This window comes from Taurulus bubalis (genome assembly GCF_910589615.1).
Source record: "Taurulus bubalis genome assembly, chromosome: 3".
Classification (NCBI taxonomy): domain Eukaryota; kingdom Metazoa; phylum Chordata; class Actinopteri; order Perciformes; family Cottidae; genus Taurulus; species Taurulus bubalis.
Genome location: NC_136591.1, coordinates 28512191 through 28533703, shown reverse-complemented (window position 1 = coordinate 28533703; position 21513 = coordinate 28512191). Strand labels below are relative to the sequence as shown.

At 41.5% G+C, this 21513-nt stretch overlaps 1 protein-coding gene across 1 annotated transcript; it reads right to left on the bottom strand.

Annotated features, from left to right (window-relative positions):
• Window positions 1-64: 64 nt before the first annotated feature.
• LOC306734401 (uncharacterized protein) lies at window positions 65-21115 on the bottom strand (the record flags this gene model as incomplete). The annotated part of the gene is made up of 22 exons (XM_079215758.1): window positions 65-265; window positions 1088-1250; window positions 1662-1820; window positions 2243-2366; window positions 3448-3587; window positions 4192-4324; window positions 5181-5287; window positions 5416-5445; window positions 5994-6120; window positions 7313-7458; window positions 8319-8442; window positions 8635-8795; window positions 9581-9616; window positions 10162-10288; window positions 11511-11650; window positions 11863-12019; window positions 13211-13329; window positions 13948-13983; window positions 14975-15154; window positions 15414-18906; window positions 19378-20789; window positions 21068-21115. The coding sequence occupies 22 exons, from the start codon at window positions 21113-21115 to the stop codon at window positions 177-179; spliced, it is 7251 nt and encodes a 2416-aa protein (XP_079071884.1). The 3' UTR covers window positions 65-176.
• Window positions 21116-21513: the final 398 nt, after the last annotated feature.

Genomic DNA, 21513 nt, shown 5'->3' with positions numbered 1-21513 from the left:
TCTCCATGTTGGAATCCTCGTTGGAGAGTTTTGTCGTCCTCCTGCAGCAGAGGAGCCTTTTCAATGACGTACCTCGCCCGTGAGTAGTTGTCTTGCAGCTGCATGATGGAACCTCTGGTCGAGATGTTCCTCTGATTATATAATATTAAGGATCCAGTCCAGCAGCTCATATGGTTTCATATAATATCCACATCCCACTGTTGTTGTAGGTTATTTGGATCAAGTTTATTTAGAATCACTTGGTTTTTGTCATAGTGATTGCCCCCTGAAACAGAGAATTTGGGGTAAAAGTGTTATTTTCAAGGGTGTGTTTTATTTACTGAAGCTGGGATGAGTTCATGTTACATAATATTATATGGTATTAATATATTATATGATGTTCAAATATTTAGTTTTTTCATTTATGTCATTTCATTTATGTCATGTAAAAATATTATCATGATATGTAATATCCACAATACTATGCATCTTAGTGCAGAGGAGGATCGTTTGTACACTAGCAAAAAACGATTAGTCCACAAGGTGTCAGTAATTGACAGTGATGCAAACAAAGCCCTCAGACATAAACACACAGTTTTCAATTTAAGTGGAACTCCAATAAACAGAAATATAATTGGAGGTGACTATTGCTACAGTGCTGTTGGTAGTACAGGTTTGGTGTGGACATGAGTTATAACTAAGTAACAGTAGTAGTGTCATGAGTAATGCATCTTGCATATAAACAAAACTAAGGATAACGATATTTGAAATTGACTGTTAGAATTTATTTAACCTGACCATAAAGTGTAGGGAAGTGTGTTATCAAAAAACCTGGAAATACGTCTCTGTCATCATATCTTGTAGTATTAAAGACAAGTTGTGTTGGGTAGACCTTTAAGTCCTCACCATAACCATGAACCCTAATCCTATTTATTGTTTGAGCTGTGTTTAGAGGTTGTACATGTACATATATATATATTATTGTAGCCTTGATTTTTATGTTTAATTTGACACCTAACATGTTTTAAAAAAAAAAAAAATATTGGATTTATGCCATGTTTTTTTCTTGATTTGTACATTGTGGGCATGCCCCATACGGCTGACTCACCTTTGACGTCCAGGACCAGATCGGCGGTGGGGGTGTAGCGGATGAATCCCTCAGGGGTGATGCTCCAGAGTTTGTCCTGGTTGTCTGGCTCTGGGGAGAGACCGACGCGGCTCCCGGCTATCGTCACGCTACCACTCGGACTCAGGCAGCACTCCTCCAGCAGCTGGACACACAGAGAGGAGTTTCATAAACATGTATTTATTGTCTGTTATACTATCTATTATTTAATCGTGACGCCTCACATGGGCATTGACCTTTTACCGATGCAATGGGCCAGCGTTTCGTATGATGTGGGAGGTTTGTGCTTCAAAAATAGAGTTGATTGACTGAGGTTATGTTGCAGTACCCGGGTGGTACTAAAATCCACCTGACCTGGACCTGATCTTAATTCAAATGATTCAGATTGAAATTTGGAATTCATTTTGACATAATTAAAATTGTCTGGACTGCAGCACTGCTTGTACCCATTAATCACCTCTGCTTTATTCAAAGCTGGCTCATGACTCATGATGATTCATAGCACTATTCACAGGTCAGACTTTGGACTGGAGTAGGATTATTATATTACCGGTACCTTGCAATGGAGATGTCCATTATCGTAGAACCAGATCTGTTCAAATCCATCAGTCTCCTCTGTTTCTTGGACCCGCATCAGTTTGACATCATCCAAATCGCCGGTCACTGACATCAAGAGCCCCGTCTGTCTGTTCCTCAAACGGAAGTGCACTCGCTTCTACTCAGAAAACACACAAGACCAATCACATAGATTCAGAGCTTCTGCTCAGTGAACAGGGTTCATACTTCCTGAAAGAGACATACAAAATATTTTAAAGTAAGCTATATTGAGCAAACCAAACCAACCTGAAAATATCCAACTTCAAGGTGAGTCAATTTGAAAGTAATACATCATGTTCTCCACCAAACAGTAACTTTTTGATTGTGCCTCAATAATTACAATGGCAGCTGCTGCAAAGGACTTAACTGTAACAATGACACAATTAGCTGAAATTAGCCTACAATAAGTAGGCTGTAGAGGCGTGCAGGGTGTACTGTGCACAGTGCTAATTAATGGCATTTTATTTGTTTTGGTGGTGTACGGCTTGTCTAATGCGTGGACTGAAAGCCCTGGGCCTATTGTGGAGAGTGAAGATATACCTGTATGAGAGGGCGAAGGGATCCAATTTTCTGCCAGCTGCTGCACTTGCGCCAGTCAGGCACTTCGCCGGGTTTCAGCAAAATCTGAGGACCCCGATAGTTGATTCCCTCATATAAAACCCACCTAGAGATAAAGAAATACAAAAACATGTTCACACGTTTCGCAGCTACTATGAACCAACACCACCTGTTCAGCTTTTCTTAATTTTGTCTTCTTCCTTCTGTGGATGTTGGTTTATGTAACATCTTGGTTTAAAAAAGGTAAAATAAAAACATAAATACAAACATTCGTTTTGATTGTTTTGATGTTATCAACCCAGGCTTGTGATGCTGGTAGGAATAAAGTCTTCTTTGACTGTATTTTTGAGTCCTCATCGCTTCCAGGCAGCCCTGTGCCAAAGGTAATCTTCTCAAATGTGCCGAGCTTCACAGCCATCCAATTTTTCTGGTACACTAAATGTTGCTTTTAACTCGGATATCAATGGCCCTGTTGTTTGGCTGAGTGCCCGTCTCTCTCTCTGCAGAGGGAATGTGCCACTACAGAGACAGCTCTGGCTCACTGTGAGCCCTTTATTTCCTCAGCATTGGTTCACACCGAGAGTCTGAATCTCACACATCAGCAGCAGATTTCCATCCTCACTCCATCTGTCAGCACTGCCACCCATAAGATGTGCTGGTGCTGCACTCTATGAAACAGCATGTCTGAGCATACAGGCCAAAACTGCTACCTATAACTCCAGGAGGCCATCTTTACTACCTGGCTATCACACCTGGATTACAGTATATACTGTTCTTGCAAATGCAAAGATAACCATTTCCAATTCAAAATAAACTCAACGTTGCTTCTTTTATTATCTCCAAATCCTTCATCTTTAAATTCAAGTACCTTGCTTTGTCTGTTGATATTTCACCTAACTCTTTGAGTTATTGTTGCTGTAGTGGCACACTACATGGGTGTGGTTTGACACACGCAACGGACTAAGCTTAAAAAAATATTTGACACGTCGACTTGGCAGTTGATAACTTTTACATAGCAGAATCAACAATTGTCCCTGAAGGATGCATGAGTGAACAAATGAAGGATACAGCAGAGACAATGTCTTTGACAGCACAGTAGAAACAGGCTGTTGTGTAATAACTTGCCAAACTCACACCAAGAGGTTCCTACAGAACGAGTTACGACCCAGCAGTTGTAATGTACTCACATGCCTCCTTCCACAAGCACAGATTGGACTCTGCTGCAGCCTCCAGCCAGCTGAAGGTTGACTGATCCATCTGTCAGGACCACCCTCTTACCCCACAGACCACACCGCTCAAACAGAGTGATGGATGGCAGTGAAAACTCCTGCCGAGCGAGAGAGAGACGAAGAAAGTAGATAGAAGAAAGAGATTTGAAGAATTTCAAAAATCAAGCTTCAATTTTACAGCTTTAGGGCCATATTATCTATTTACACTTGTGCGTTAGGACAATGGTGCCTCATTATGCTGAGATTGTTCTGTACATTTTGATATACAACACATGAGTATGTATCATATGCAAGTGACTTTAAAAGATGAATTTAAGAAATTATGTAAAAATCGAGAAAATGACCTCAGACCCCATAGGGTTAAGGAACGGAGTGGGCGGAGAGCTGCAGGGATGCAGGTTGAAATAAAAGTTATTCTTGAGGTTTCCCTGGAGACGGGCCACTCTCACACTTTTATGCTTCATGGCAATTCTGCCTTCTGTTAACTGAAACAGATATGTTGTCTTCTAAAAAGACACTTGTGTTGTAGATCATCAGTCGTGACTCATTTAGCGTTTAATTTAATAATTTGCCTTGCGTCGTCTAAAATAGGGAGGCTACCTGGTCGGTTAATTTGTAGGTTGTTTTATTAATATGAACAATTAACACATGGGGTCTATAAACTGGGTGTTATGATAATTACAAAGGAGGAAATAAACTTACAAAGCCAACAGTCTGTAGCGACAGGATGGAGGATCTGGCGTTGACACATCCCATTGCTCTCAGGTCTGGGTAGTTCCCCACTTCTAACACGTACATCCTGCCACTGAAGTCCTGCCCATCAAATGCCAGCCAGCTGACATTTACATAAACACACACACAGATATACAACCACATTTTTTTAAACTATTTGTATGAAATATATGTTAATTCTGGCACACATTGAGTCCCAACATGATAATTCTGCTTAGTTATTCATGCTTTTAAGGATTAATAGGCTTCACATTAGCACAGGACGAAACAATATATCAAATCATCACTGTACCATACATACTTGCATTTTGCACTTTCTACTGTTTATCTAATTAACTTAATTTGAATACACTCTGCGGCTGTAAATATAAATATATTCTCCATTTAGTTGTATTCTATTTTATTGTGTATATTTAAATATATATGTATATATATATATATATATATATATATATATATATATATATATATATATATGACTTTATTTTAATTTGTATAAATCTTTCATCCCTGTTGCTTCTTTATATATTGATCTTTTATCTTGTGTGTTTGTATCTTCACTTGTCAATTGTAAGGCGCTACTGATGACGACAAAAAAATTTCCCCTTGGGGATTAATAAAGTATATATTCATTCATTCATTCAAATCAATATGAATCCCACAGCATAAAAAATGTCAGATGTACAGAATAGCACAAGCTGCTGTAAGTGGAGCAGTGACAGCCTGTAGCAGATCTCCAGAGATACTTTTGTAATATGAGCAATTCATTTGAATACGTCAGAAAAATTATAATATGCAGCTACAATTGTGTCAAAGCACCTTTGGGAAATGCAAAACAACCTATTCCTGCTTTTGCAGGATGGTGCAAATACTTTCAAGTACCCACCATTCAACTTACATCATAACTCAAAATAACGGGGGAGTGGCATTTTGTCTTTGTTGTGTGCAGTATTGCTCACCTTCCAGCCAGAACCTTGCACGAGGCCACAGAGTCCGTCAACGAGGCCACACTGTCCTCCAGAGGGACAACAGAGCCTTGAAAACCTGGATCCGAGAAAAGCTGCACCTGGAGCACCCACAGCAAGACAACCAGTCTGAGTCATCCACTCTGAGCCTCTCACACACTTCATCAGATAAGACCAGTGCTATCTCAGCAAGATTAGATGTGTTATTTCCTCCTTTTCAATCGCTTACCTTAAACTTGGCTGCATTCTCAAAATCATCCTGAAAGGAAACAAAAGCTTAATGTGAGTCATTTACATGCATTGAATCACACACAAAAGTGGCTAATGTGCATATATGGGAAAGAGAATAACCAAAAACAAACCATTACCTCTTTGCTTTATAATTTAAGATAACTTTTATACTGTATTTTTTTCATATTAATGCATCTAGTCACTTAACTTAAAAGTGTAACATTTTGCATTACATCTATATCTGTTTGTCTTCATCTGGTTTGAAATAAAAGAAGCTTCACAATGACTCACCATTGGGATTTATGATGTTTTCACTCTTAAGTCTTACGACAATTATTTTCCCCTCTGCACGGCACAATTTACTCTGGCTTTGCACATGACTCATGCTTGCAAACATAATCTACTTCATAAAGGATTGTCTGTCATCTAATAGACTCCTGCTATCTCAATCCTTATTCTTTCGATTTGGTCACAAGTTTTGTGACTGGTCACATGCAATGTTAGCGCTTAGCGACAGTGGTAAACATGGTAAACAGTGGTAAGATTTCATAACTTCGTCTGAGTCACTGCTCTTACCAACACAACGGGCATTGCTGAGGCGACTCTGGGCTGTGACGCCCCCCAGTCCTCTGGGCTTCCATACAGGCCTTTCTCCAGAAGGTAGCATTCACCACAAAAGCCCGGCTCCTCAAACACAACCCAGCTGAGAGAGAAAACAGAAGGACAGGGAGCATAATTACCCTTTTCTTTGGCACTAGCGTTTCAGAATGGTGTTTTCTCCTTTCTCACATATCTTAATTAGTAGAGAAACACAGCCTTGCAATACTAAATAAACCACCATAATTCAAATGTTTTACTTTATCATGTATGTCAACAATTCTAGCTCAAAGTCCAAGTAGATAATGGCCTCCCACATGATAGTATATCAGCAGCAATGCACTGTATGCACTCTCTTGGCAAATTGGGAATGTCTGTGCGGGTGTGTGTTGTTGTGAAAACAGGCTCTGTGTCCGTCTGCATTTGTGGGCTTGTGTGTGCCACAACACTACAAAACAAGTCCATCTCAGCAATGCTAAAATAACACACTGAGCCAATCAGAGACTCAGAAGGGCGGCAGCACAACATGGGCGAGGCTGTGCAATCTAATAACAGTCTAGCAGCACAGCAAGAATAACCCTTCAGCGTTGCAAGAGTCCTGCCTCCTAAGGAGGGACGAAATGTTACAGTCCACATTGTTCACCATTTTGTTAGCCTCTCCCTTGGGTAGCAACAATGTGCATGTTCTGCATTTCATTATTCTGATTTGAGAAATGATTCATTCTGACTTGCTTCTGGTTTTGTTTACTTCTGCATTTTTTTTTCAGCTGATCATTGTATAAAAAAAACAGAAACAACTCGGGAACACAGACACTAATTGGATCTTCTGCTTTTTAAACAGTATGTGCTATGATAATACAGATGAGGAGACAACGCACCAGCCAAATATTCCCAGGGTGGAAGGCAGCGTGCTCCAAAGCCGATTTACATTGACAGGAAGTAAGGTGTGGCAGACTAAACATTAGTGAACAAGGTAATCTGTCTCGACCTGTCAACATGGGCGTCAACACAGCCTTCCCGCTACGAAGAAAACTGCAACTGCGTAAGAACTCAATGGGACTGTAGCCTGAAGTAATTATCAAGTTGACGCGTAGGAATGTGTCTGCACTGTCTTGTAAGTTGTCATCTGTAGAAAAATGCCAACAGCTCAGGGCCTCCGATAATCAGAGGCAAATTTTATGCATGTTTGCTTTTGCAGGATGAACAGTAGTTCCTGCAAACTGTCCAACCTTTTACTCCCCATTACTGCTCACACAGCAGTGAAAGCTACAAGGAGAAGTACAATGCCGGACACTTACACGCCATTGATGACATCAATAGACTGCGTCTTCACGCCATAGCCTGTGCCGTCCATGTCGATGACAGGCACTGTGATGTCAATGTTGACTCCCAGCTCACCGAAATCTTTGTCGCTAAACATTTTGAGGTGTGGAGACATAAATTCCTGTGGAATAAAAGCATCTGATGAATATATATAGAAGATACATAATAAATGAGCATAGTCAAAGTCAATATATGGTGGTTCTAACAAAAATTGTTTAATTTCCCATTTGGAAGTAGAAATTAGGAACAAAACAAGTCAAGTTAAACATTAAAAAATAATATTATTAAGAGCATGAACTGCATGTTTCATTTTGCTAATGCCACATTCAAGATAAACAGTGGCCAAACTAATTGATACAAAGAGTCAAATCTGCCATGCATTTTATTCACTTTTTTTTTATTCACAATTGGTATTTAATAGAGGTCTCCCTGCCTGCTTACTCTCAGTTTATGTGTCACGACTGTTTGCTGTCCTGGCTCCTCAATGGTGGAATGAGCTCCCCATTCACATCAGGACAGCAGAAAGTCTCTACATCTTCCGTCGCAAAATAAAAACACATCTTTTTCGACTACACCTTGAATAGCGAAGCTAGCACCGTAGTAGCACTTTAGTAGCACTTAAATGGCACTTACTGATAGCACTTTGTAGTTTAACTTCATTGAAGAAATTGTACTTTCTTGATTCTTGTTGTTCTGAGTTTGTAGTCATGGTTAAATGCACTTATTGTAAGTCGCTTTGGATAAAAGCGTCAGCTATTGTAATGTGGACAATTTTAGTCTGAACAAGACAAAACATTTTTAGAGGGAACACACAATCCTTTCAATTTTTTAACAAATTCTGACCTTCACAAGCCCATGCTGTTCGAACAATTATTTAATCAATAGACCGACCACAGCCATTTTTTGGCGCATACAGATGTCTTGCCTGTTAAATTTGGTCACACAAAGGTGAATAGTGAGCCAGCCCAGTAAGGTACTCACAGCCAGGATTGGTCGCAGGGACCCGAGCTGGTCTGAGCCTCCCCAGTCGCTGCATTGCAGGTACTCTCCTTCCTCCAGGATGTACTGCTGGCCCTCAAACCCAGGCTCGCTGTAGCCCACCCAGCTGGAAGGAAAGAGGTGCAACCACTTTGCTGGTTAGAGCTGTATTTGTAAATCGTGACTGCATCACATAACCTTATAATCACCTTCTGGCAGCAAAGTTAGTCCTGAATAAATACTTTGCCACACGTCAACATTACCACGTAACTTGATCCTGTGTAAGCACAGAGAATGAACGATGCAGTAGAAGACTCACAGTCCTCCAATGATCTTTAAAGAACCCACAGACTTCAGTTTTCTTGAGTCTAAGTTTTCTCCATCAATAGCAATGTCTCCTTCACTTTCACAAAAGCTGAAAATGTCGCTGTCGATTTCCAAACAGGCGCCCTCAAGGCCAGGCTGCTCATACACCAAGGCCTGAAATACAGAAAGAACAAGGCTTACATTCAACTTGACTTAATTGAACAGATAAACTGCTAGTAAATTCAGCTCTGTCCTTGCTACTACCTACCTTTTTCATGTCTTTCTTTTTGCTGTATTTTAGTTCAAATGCACCTAATTTAGTTATTTTATCTATAGTATGACATATTATCCAGGATAGCGGTTTGCATAATAAACTCATAATAAAATCATATTGGATACTTTGTCTGTTGAACATTTGTGAGCACAGTATTATAAACCTTTGCACTTCAGCAATTGTTGAATGATATTACTAAAAATAAAATACTATTTATCTTTAATTCTAAGATCTAAGACTAACTGACATTATACTCTTTTAGTGACCTTTATTACGTCATCTGTCTGGTTTTTAGTGGTCATTTATCGAGAGGTTTTGTTTTCTGTTTTTTCCGTGTGTTGTGTTTTTCCTTGTTTTGTGTTATTCATTTGCTTCCTGTTTTATATTGTAGGTTCACTTCTCATTTGTCATATTTGTTTTTACTTCCTCCCTTTGTCTTTTTTCCTGCATGTTTGAACCAGTTAATTAACTCGTAGTGCCTTTAGTCTGTTTGTTCTGGTCCAGCTGGATTAATATGGTTACTTTCCCAGTGTTTTAGTGCACCTGTTTTTGAACGGCGTCCCGTAAGTTTATCAGTAAGTATATTTTTCATCATTAAATCATGAACACCACCTGCTGTCTTCCATTGTGACAATTAAGCACATAGAAAAAGTGAAGTAAATTGCAGAAAATATTTCAGTCTTACCTTGACTTCATTGGGATTCTCCACTTTGAAACCACCCTAAAACAGAAACATCATCATCAACAACCCTTTTCTTCTGTAATTAAATGTACACTGTCATTTATGTTAAACATTGATTAAATAAATCAATAGAATACAATATATGTGTATCTAATGCTTGTATAATTGTCTTGGCAAGCAAAACAAGTTATTGTTTCATTAATTTTGCAGGTATTTGATCATAAACCAGTATTGGACAAATTTAAAATGTTGACCCAATGATGGCACTATTTGAAAAGTAAGGGGACCTTCAAAGTCATTATCATTCATTTTGAAGGGGACATGGATATGTGTATCAAATATGTCAAGATATATCATGCAAGCTATACATATATACTTCGTGGTGGTGCCAATGAAAAAGTCAGGATATTAAAATTCATCCTCTGGACATTATGAACGTTTGTACCAAATTGTCTCTCATTCAATCTGATAAATGTTGAAATATTTTCTAGGAAAATGTATATTTTTAAATTTTTTTCTCAAATTAACATGTCTCATCCCCTTTTCTCTGCAGTGTACATGAGCTGTTGGACAGAAAAACCAACCATTTTAAGTGGTCTAAGAGATCCAACAAAGGGTGACGTGAAGCCCCAGGTGTCAGGAACAGGGTACTCTCCTGTCTCCAGAACCGCTACCATGCCTTGGAACCCCGGGTCACTGAACACCAGCCACCTGAAGGAAAAAGGGACACCCCCATTGCATAATTATTGAGTACGAAGTCAAAAGGTCCCTCCACATTATGCCTTGTGGTTGTTTTAAAAGTAAGAAGTGATGACCTTGCATGGCTTGTTGCTTTTACGAAAGGCTCGCAATGACTCGCAACTTTGCTTGGTACATTAGGTATTATTAGGTATGGGCAGTGTTTTAATTAGATATTTTATATTTATTTCAGACATGACTCCAACTACATCAGAGAACAAAAGCAATTTCTTTAAGAATATAATATCTTGGGAGTGGTATGCTTCAGATCAAAGCATTTTATTTTACAATTCTCTTTTTTGTGGGAAGCCTTTGTTTTGACAAATGCCTCTACGTTTTGATCCATTATGTAGCGAAACGTTGTGTTGAGGAAGTGATACCAAGAACTGATGCCAAACTTATGGCGCTGAAATGTCCATAATAGCAGGAGCCACTGAGTCATTTTAGTCAGAGAACTCAACTGAGCTAGCTGCATGTTACAGTACAAGACTACTTCTGCTGAACAGTTGCTCCATTTGTGTGAAGCAAAATTCACTGGCATTTGACAGCAATTAGTTTTGTTGCGATGAGGAGAAATGTTGAAACATTCTCCAAAATGTCAGGTTTCGACCAATTAACAAAAATAGCTGTGTGAAAAAACATCTAACTGTCATTAACTTTCTTGTGGGCAGAGCACAAAATGTCCTTGATGCCTACACCTCTCACGTGGAAAAACATTCTCCCCTTTGCCAAATTCTATCCACACCTTTGTCTGTTTCCCTCCAATTAGTCTCCACCTCTTCACTTAAAAAGTGCCCCCACACCCACTCTCTATTTCTAAACATGCTACAGCAGGACGAACATTCCTGAAGAGGCAAACGAGTGAGAGTCAAACCAAAGAAAAAGAAAAATCCTGAGGAACGCAGTAATGATTACTATCACTCAGCTATTTTTCAAAGCCAAACACTGGGAACATCCCATAAAAAAGACAGCTTTACATTTCTGCTGGGTCTGACTGCCAGTCATTAGTAATACAAACAACATTGCAGAGCACTGTTTTCTCATTAGCTGCACGTTATGCTTTGCTGCTACAAATAATAGATAACTACCTATCTACCACTCTGACCAATCACAATATGTAGAAGTGACTTGCTAAATATTACTAGAAGGTCAATTGCAAAGATTTGAATTGTTTTGCTTTAACAGCCACACTTACACCCCCGAGTGCACTTGGATGGAAGCAGCGCTCAGTGGGACGCCAAACGAGCCCGTCTCTATGGTGTCATCGTGATACGGTGTTAGTCTGCCGTGGCCCTCCGGTTCAGTAAACAGATCAATGTGGGGGAGGCTGTAATCCTGCAGAGAGGGGGAAGCAAACACAGCAATTAACAGCAGTGGCCCACAGTCCTTAAATAATTCCTCTGAAATGTAACCGAGGAAGCTGGACTGAATTTCAAAGCAGTATCACACATAATCTTTGTTTCAGAGGGCCATATAAGCTGACAGTGTAGTAGATATTGAAAAGCTGAAGGCTCAATGGGGTGGAAGTCTATATCCGATGCACTCACCCAGACAGCAAGTCGAATTGAGCCAATCAGCATTGGTGGGTTGTTCTGTGGTTCTGTCTCCGGCCCTGGTTCTGCCCACATATTTGTCAGTTCAATGCCTCCCTCCTCCAAGGCGATGGAGCGTCCCTGGAAGTCAGGCTTCTCGTAGATTACCCAGCTGTAGTGAGAAAAAAAAATTTGATAATTAAATGTTGGAAAGAAAGAGGAATAACTAGACTAAAACATTAACACTTTAAAATACACATATTTGCTTTCTTGCCATACATTAGATGAAATGATCAACACCACTCCGTCTTCTGTTCAATAATTATGAAGCTACAGCTACACTCACCACCACTAGTTTAGCTTAGCATGAAGACTGGAAACGGGGGCAAACAGCTAGCCTTGCTCTGTTCAAAGTAAAAAAAAACAGCATCTCTTAAGCTCACTAATTACCACGTTATATCCCGTTTGTGTGATGCGAGAATAAACTAAAGTGTAAAAAAAGTAAATTATTCGCCAGGCACAGTCATTTTCTGAGGTCTCTGCCGGTTGCCTGGCAACCACAGCACATAATTCCCCTAAAGTGAACTATGACGATTTTACACTTTGATTTTTATAAAGATTTAGCTCACATGATATGTTTGGTTAATCAGTTACCTTTAGATGTGCTGGTAGGAGGATCATAATCTAATGACCACATAATTATAACAACATATAACGACATAGCTGCAAATTATTTAAATATATAAATATGCAAGAAATTATGTAACTACTCCCTTTTCTATTTTTGGGAGAGCAACACAGAGATCTACATTGGATGTTAAAGGAACCCTGTGAGTTTTTTTTTATCCTGAAATTTGGGGTCCCAGTTTAGTTTGTTATAGTGCACATGTGCAAGAACGCAACATGCACACACATGAGCAATGCAAGTGTCCAAATTCCTGCCAATGGTTGGACACTTTTCCACTGATCTAACGGTGGTGATAACAGGTCTAGAAACACAGCAATGCTCCAGCAAAGACAGAGAACAAGAAGATGCATGTAAATCAATTTCAAAATGAAAAGGAAGCAAAGCCAATAAATATTGCCAGGACTAAAGGATATGCATATTTTTGTGGGAGAATAACACTGAATGTAAAAATAAACTGTTTGTTTACAAGTAAACCCCAAGGGCCCCTTTAAGTAAAAAGTGTGGCTATATGATTTTATGTTAGAACTCCCAATGTTGATGTTTCATTAAAAGTAATGAGACATTCAGGGGCCTTAACAGGCCACACTGGCATCCTAAAACCCCTTATTAGCCCTACATTGTAGTGCACATTTTCTTTTCATCATTTAAAAGTTCCGGTTGAATGCGGCTGCTTACCATCCTCGAACGACCTGCACAGATATGAGAGGCGAGAGCTGCAGAGAAGTAGCATCTGCTACATCCCTGCAAATGTCATGCGCCTGGCCACTGAATTGAGGTTTTTCAAACAACACCATCTGTGGAGACATGAAGGAAAGTGTAAGAAACAAGCAAATGGCATTGCATGCTTTCTCTATCACATGAAATCGTGAGTCACACTGCGCTGACAAAGACCGAATAGCGTGGTGCTTCCCTTCTATCCTCTTTTATGCTATACAGTAAAAGTGTATCTATGTTAAAGCACAAACGGGCAAATAATCACTTAAACCACCAGAGCATGCTGTTAATGTAATGCACTTTAACAAACAAGTTACATTTTAGTTCACACATGCCAGCTGCTCTGGAGAGAGGAGTCGTCAATAACGCAGCATTTTAAAAGCCCTCAGAAAATCTGCTCTGAGATCTGAGATCTTTCTAATGCAGTGTTTATTGTTTAGTTTAGTCATAACAGAGCTATACTGAATTAAAGCAGTGCTACTAATGACATTCTACAATATTTGCACTGCGTTGGCAGCATTGAACTCTACGGTTGTAATCACATCCAGCTGAGCATTTGCACAAGACTGTTTTTTTAAATACTTTGTTTACCCCCAAGAACACCATATGAGAAGCAGATGTTTTCACAGAACAGAGCTAGTCTGTTCATCTTCATCTTGTTTCTATCGTATTTGGGCAAAGCACTGCCTATACTGTACCTTTCCAGGGCGCTTATGAAATCCCTTGGCAGTTATCTGGAATGCATAAACACATCATTGTTATAGCGACAAAGACCACATACCATTGCAAACATCTCTAAAATGCTATAAAAGCTCATCTGCATTGGGTTGAGCTGCAGCTCTGAGCATGTTGAATGTGGTGACCTTTCAGTTTACTTCCAGGGGCACAGTGGTTCCATGGAGACGGCACTGTTTATTCATGTACCACACTGGTAAGTATACCCAGCAGGAAAAGAAGTTGCTCAATACAGCATGCAAAATAAGTAAGTTTTGAAGGAAAATAAAACAGAAAAAAAGCAGCAGTGCATAGAAAGCTTGACAAATCAAGTCGGTAACAATTATTCCATGAACATTGATTGCCAGATGTGTTCTGTTCAAATAACTTTGCAATGACTGTCAATTTGTTTTCGATGACTTATTGTTTATATCCTTTGAGTTAAGTCTACACACTCACTATACATCCTAATTTAATGTGTGTATTAGACTTCCTTACAGATGATGATATATTGTTTTGTGAACTGGTATTTACTAGATTTGTAATTTGTGTATGCATTTGAACGTACATAAAGGTCAAATTTTCTCTCATTTTCTCATTTTTTTAACAAAAATGTAAAATCATAAATGATGATGCTATGATCAAAAATGTAGTTTAATTGGAGCTTTCCTTTAAAAAAAAAGATGCATGTTTCCCCTATAGTTAGTACCAAATTACAAAGTTCTCTTCAGTACACTTCCTAAGAATTTATTTGTGAATGATTAGGATATTATGTCAAATGTATAATAAAGCATACCACAATAATTTTAGGTAATAGCCAAACAAAAGACCGCTTCTGTAATAATGATGATACCAGAATGCAAATAAAGTAAAGTAAAAAAAGAGAGGCTATAGAGCTTCTAACTCACCCCTCAGTGCAGCAAGCAGTCTAAAGATATGCAGCTTTAATTTGTAATTGTGTAATACTAAACTATTAGTAACCATCTAACTGTATGTATGCCGCACACTTACATTATTTCTTGGTCTTGCCTGTGGCAGAGCCGGAGGCTGCTTAAGCTCACGGAGTGGTGTAGGATGTGCAATTGGAGGAATCTCAGGAAAACATGGAGGCACAGCATCAGGAAGCACTCGACCTGGTTTCACAGCCAGGACTGCTTCACCTCCAGAGACTGGAGCTTTCATTCCAATAACCTGATGCACAAACCGAGAACCATCAGGTATGCACGTAGGTTATTCTTGTGCTTCTCGACTTAAAAATAGAATAAAAAAAAGTAATGCAAAGATGTTTTTGCAAAAACGGAGCACATGCTTCTATGAGTATGCCATCATTACTTTTCTTACTTCAACTTGTGTTTGCAAGATGTATGTTGCCTGTGAAATCTTTGTGCTATGAGAACAACTTTAACATTCGTACCATTTTCTAGTTGGTGAAAATATCAGAAAAACTGACCTTAGTTCTGACTCGCTCCTGTCCTTGTATACTGCGCTCTGGTTTCGCTGGCTCTTGGGGGAGGTACTTCTCCAAATAGTCCGGCAGCTTGATGTCGTTAAAGAGGGGAAGTGGAAGGCCTGAGTCACTGACCACAGCCTCTGAAGGCTGGGCTTTCTCTCTGTTGCTCAGGCCCAGTGTGTCTCTGAGAGGAATGGTGGCAGTTGGGCTTGGCGGGGGTGGCTGGGTTACAGGTGGAGGGCTTAGCTCGGGGGCTTCACTGGGTGACACATCCCCAGAGTGGGTGCCCTCTACCTGCGTTTGAACTCCATTCCTCCTCCCTCTGAAGTTGGAGGAGTTGAGGCTGCTGAGGACACAGCTCCCCTCCAAGCGAGACTTCAGCTTGATTTTATCATCTCTCTCTTCCTTGACATCCTCCTCCTCGCTGACAGGGCTGTTGTCCCTGAGGCGAGAGTGAGGGTCCAGTATACTGAGCAGCATGCTCCTGTCTGTCAAACTAGCCCTGGCAGGCTTCATGCCGGATTTGGTCTCCTTGCTCTGGTACTTGGAGGCCAAGAGGCTCGGGCTTGTGTCTACACTGAACTGATTCTTCTTACTCAGGCCAAACTTGAACTCATCTGGGTCAAACGTCTTCTCAAAGCGTGCCTCTCTGATGGCGGGCATGGCAAATGGCGGCTGAGGTGGCCGGAGTGGGTTGTGTTTTCGTGGCGGGAGGGAGAACGGTGCACAGAGCTTCTTGATTTTCTCAATAAAATCATTGTCATCTAGCTCACCAGAAGTGTCCAGAAGATTGCTCTCACTTCCAGAGTTGCTCAGTTTGGGCAGCGAGACTTTGAGCTTCCGTTTGGGGAAGTCCACATCCAGCCAGCTCGAGGGAGCGTCTTGCCCTGTTGCAGAATCGTCTTTGCTCCGTCCCTGTGGAAAATGTAGCTTCTTCATGTTTGAAAGCTGGGTTGTGTCTGGGAACGACATATTAGCAAAAGTGGGTGCTTTTGGAGTTTGACTTGGTTTGTTCTTGACCGGTTCCTTTTTGACTGTGTGGAGTTGTGGATGTGGGGAGGTATCACCATTAGCAACAGGGGAAAGTTCCTTCATTAGTGAATGGAATGTTTTCTCAGCCTTCTTCTCCACAACATCAACTGTGGAGTTGGAAGCAGCGCCATCAGAGGGGCTCTGTGCTATTTCCTTTGCGCCCTTGAGTGAAGTGATGTCACTTGTACTTCCTGTATTTTTTGATTCCTCACACTGTCGGGTTCTAGGAGCTAGTTTCGTTATATCTCCTGAGACTTCTGAGGGCACTGATTTGACAGTTGAACTTTTTCCCCCATCGTCCCGCCTTGCTACATTGCTGCTCAAAGATTTCGAGGCCGAAAAAGGCAAAGACTTGTTATCATAAGATTCCTTCTCTGACATATTATCAGTCTGTGCGGTTGTCAGCACTGGAGTGTCATCAGCGGCTTTTACACTCACTTTCTCAGGAACTGTAGTTGCTTTGGTTACTAACTTTGAGCTGGGGAACTGAGCATCATTAGCTCCAATTGCACATGAGTCATCTGGTGAATTCTCAGTTTTTTCCACGGGTAAAGAATGAGGCTGCGGTTTTGCTGCAACCCCCACTGGCTGTGGCTCTGTTCCGAGGCTTTCTGTAGACTTTGTTTGCAACTCAGAAGGCACAGTTGCTGCCTTTTCTCCTTTTGACGGCCCTTTTGCAGTCTTGGTCACACTCACAGCCTCATTAGTTTGAGTGACAGCACAAACAGCAGCTTTTTCTATATGCGTAGCCTTTGTGCGTCTGACACCTTGTTTTTGAGCAGGCAGGTCGGATGATGCACTGTTCTTTTCTGAGGACGGAGAGGCTGGTTTTGGGTGGGTTATTTCAGGTTTTGTTATGACTTTAGCTGGCTGTGTCTCATCTTTTCTTTCAGCATTTTTTCTTTCATCATCCCTTGCAGTACTCCACTCTGTCTCTGAGATACCATGTCTGCTTTCTGAAACCTTGGCCTTTGGGATGATGTTATCTGAATGCAGGAGCTGCTGTGCTTTTTCTTTGTTTTTCTTCTCAGTCTGATTGGTTTTTTCACCCTCCACGTTTTCCAATTTCCCCACATCTTTACTCTCCTGATTTATCAGTTCTATGTTCTTGTTTGGGCGTTTCGGTGTTTGCCCTATGTTTTTTTTATTTGGCTCGGTAGACTCGGATTGCACTGACAATTCTTTACCTATTTTCGGCTGTTCAACAGGCGGCTCTTGCTCCATCGAACCAGTCTTCTCAATAGGTCGTTCAAGCGCCGGTGAGGGGGAGGAGGCTGAAGTGTCTCTGCTGTCCTTGGAGGCCTTTTCTGTCCTCTGTGTGAATCCGAGGCTGTGTACCCCAGCCTTCTGGTCCTTCTGGGGTAAAATAACAGGATCCTTGTCAATAGGCGTCTTAGTTCCACTGCTACAAGCAGCAGTATCAGGTTCATCTTTGCTGACAGATGGTTCAGGCATTCCCTCCTGTCTGTTTACCGGTTTGTCAACATTCTCCTTTTTAAATGAAGAATCCAACTGTTTTTTCGGTTTTCCTAACACCTCTGGCCCCTTCTTAAATGCTTTCTGACTGGCATCTGTATTTCCTTGGGCTTTATCAGATGGTAATGAGACTTTCGCTGTGAGTAGTTTAGAGGCAGAAGCAGCCTCATCCACGTGTTGTTGTTTTATAGCAGTGAGCTCTGGCTTAATTGTGGAGTAATCCGGTTTGTTTTCACTATTTGGGCTGATGGGACTGGTTGGATCTCTACCTTTTCTTCTTTTTGAGCGGGAGCCTGTTCTGCTAGGGCCTTTGGACTGTGGGCTAATGCTATCGGTCAGTTCTGCAGAATCACCGGGGCCTATAGCTGTAACATTTGTTTCAACTCTGTTCGGTTTCATACCCTGATTTGCTGTTTTCGAGGCCACTGTTGTGTTTGTTTTTGAGTCTGTTGGTTGTTCTTTAGAAATGGAAATCTTTACCCCTACAGCGGCGGTACCTTGTCCATCTGGTTTTAATGTTATCTCTGACTTTGCTTGCTGTATTTGCTTTTCAGTATCCAGTTTACCCTGATTGTCTAGTTCTAATGACTTTGATGCAGCAACTACAACAGATGAGGTAGCTTTTTGAGAAATTCCTGTCATGTCTGGCTTTTGAGGCAGCGCCTGCCTGTCCCCAGTTTCAGATGCCTTTGTGAAGTTCCTCACTCGCTCCTTGATCGTCATCGGCTTCTTCCCACTGGGCGATACAGAGCCGGACCTGTCTGTGCCGGTACGTTCAGCTGATCTTGACCTCTTTTCTAACAACTCTAAATCTGCTTTCAGCATCGTCGTGGCTTTCCTGACTGGAGAGACATCCGCACTCCTCGGACTTTGGAAGGTCCGCTTGTTGACAACTGCTGTCGGGCACTCAAAGAGGCTGATTTTATCTGCAATGCGGCCAGCGCCTGGCTTAGGCTCCTCGTCAATTTTCTTCAGCTTGTGTAGTCTGTGTATGATAAGAGGTTATGGATTCAAGCATACAATTTATGTTTTGCAAAATGTTACACATTTGATGTTGACTAATGTATCAAACTTGCACAACTACCTAATTGTGCATCCAGTTGTCTGCCACAGACAATCATCTTAAATCAATTCAATTAAATCTTATTTTTCCTGGTCTGTACTTTACAGCAACAGGGTTGTACTTTGTGTTATGACTCACACCATTGTTCCACACACAGCACATTCTTTTGACAGCAATGTTATGTGAGACAAACAGGTAGATTAAAATGTCTGAAATGTTGAAGGCACACTCCTTGTTAGCTTTACTCCGGACAAATACGCCATTTCAAGTGAATATTATTTGAAAACTTTTCGAAATACATTACAGCTTATGGAAAGTTGATGATTCATGTTCTCATTTATTCACAAACCGCCCTGTCTGTATTGAACATGTCACATTAAGGTGAAGACTTACCTGGCATCGATCTCTGTTTTCGGCTTATCCTTTGTTTCATCTTGGTCATTTTTTAACACTGCTTTAAATTCCTCGGCGTCTCCAGCTGGATTTTGCTTTGAATTCAACGGCACATTTTTTGTAAAAAGCTTCACCTCACTTCGAGAAACCTTCAAACTCCTGCGTTTGGACTCTGGTGTCTCTGTCTTCCGCTCTACTTTGTAAAGACTGCTGTCATCCTCCATGTTTGCGCCCACATCAACCGCACATGCCGCAGTGGCTGCAATGTTTGAGTTTGAGTCCTGGAAATTGTCCAACAGCTTGGCTGTATCGGGGCAGGAAGTCTTATTCTCTGCTCCTTCAGGTGAAGTCTGAGAGGTGGAACTGTGCTTGGAGGAGGAGTTTATAGATGCCTCTCCCATGTGAGTCGTTAGACTTTTGCCCTGAGGACTGGTCACTGACTTATCTGATGGAGGGATTCCCTCTGGGACGGGTTGGGCGCTGGGAGGCATTTGTTCTTGGGAGTTGTTCCCTTCATCTCCCTGAGAGTTCTTCCTGACTTTCCTTCTGGCTGCGTTTTTACGCCCCATGCTGTTGGCCTCTGTTTGTCCTTCAGGTGCAGGCTCTGAGTGTGACTCTTTGTGTGATTTCAGTGACAACCCCACAAGGGCACTGAAATAACTCTGTGCCCCAACAGCAGGACTCACATTTGTCCTTTTGTCCTCTGCACTTGTTGAACTTGAGCTCAAATCAAAATTTGGTGATGACTTTGCTTTGGCGAGGACCTTGAGGTTCTTTTTTGTGACTTGGACAACGTCCTGTCCAGCACAGGTGTTCTGGTCGCAGTGAGTCACGCTGGTCTCCTCCAGGTACACATGGAGCCTCCTGCCTGCCTGTACTTGTCTCTTGGCTTGAGGCTGGGTGTGGGCTTGGTCAGATTCCCATACCACACCCTGCTCAGAAGAGTCAGAGAGATGTGTCAGCTGACTGGCATTTGCCTCAGAATTCCCGCTGGCTAAAGTACCGTTGCTGCTCTTCTCCCTCTCCTTGCCCTGCCCGACTCTCTTCTTCCTGTACTCCACAGACTCCTCCTTCTTTGGACCTCCTCCTGCTGTTTCAGTGCTGCTCACAACAGAGCCGCCTCTGTGGGCAGACTGTGTGGCGTCCTCCTCTTCACACGGGAAAACGTCTCTGGAGAGACAGAATGAATTGGGGTTGGAGCTCTGGTCCTTCTCCTCCTCCCCCTCTTGTGTCCTTGCCCGGAGTCTCACAGATTCTTCACTCTCCTGTTCTCCGTCTGACTTAAGAGCCTGATCGTTAGTTGGGGAGGCACTTTCAGTGGGACTCGTTGGACCCTTTCCCCTCCACGGAGAGAGCCAGCTCCCGATACGACCCAAGACCCCAGTGCTCTGCTGCTCCTCGGGGCTCTCAGACTAAATCAAAGCAGAGAATAATAACCCACATTAATATCTCCATGTGCAGTGTCAGTTAATAAGCATGCATATTTCCAATGAACATACGCAAACTTTAGATGAGCTGGCAGCAGTTACACGTGGTAGTGCAAATATAACAACTTGCCAAAGTGAACAAAGGACATGGAGTGCAGGCTTAAATAAGTAGAGGTTTGTTCATAGAAATTTGTTTAGTGTGGCCATGCATCTCTCAGCAACAAATACATGCAGTATTCAGTTCTTATAACCCGTAAGCTTACCGTGGAAAATACCATATCATTCAGATTCTTTACGTAGGCTGTGAACATGATTTGGGTTTAGAACAAAAACCCCTAAAGAGCATAGAACAAAAACAAAATCATTCCCCCAGGATAAACAATAGCAGTGTGTAAAAGCAGAAAATTATCACACAAAAAAAAAATTAATCTGCCTTAGCAAAGTGGTAGATCCATCATTAACTCTCTGAGCAAGTCCTTTTGGCAGTCGTTTCAAGTTCAACTCACCCTTAATTAGACACAGAAGAAAACTTCCCGGCCCTAATAAAAATGTAAACCGTTGTCAGTTTTCACTGAAAAGTGCACTCGATGCTCGTCTAACTGATGAACGTGTTGTGTTTAGTCCTCCTTGCATCCACAACTGGGCAGACTGTTTTATCGCTGTGGAAGTTCTGCTCCTCCAGCGGCGCATGACGCAGCGCGCTGGTAAA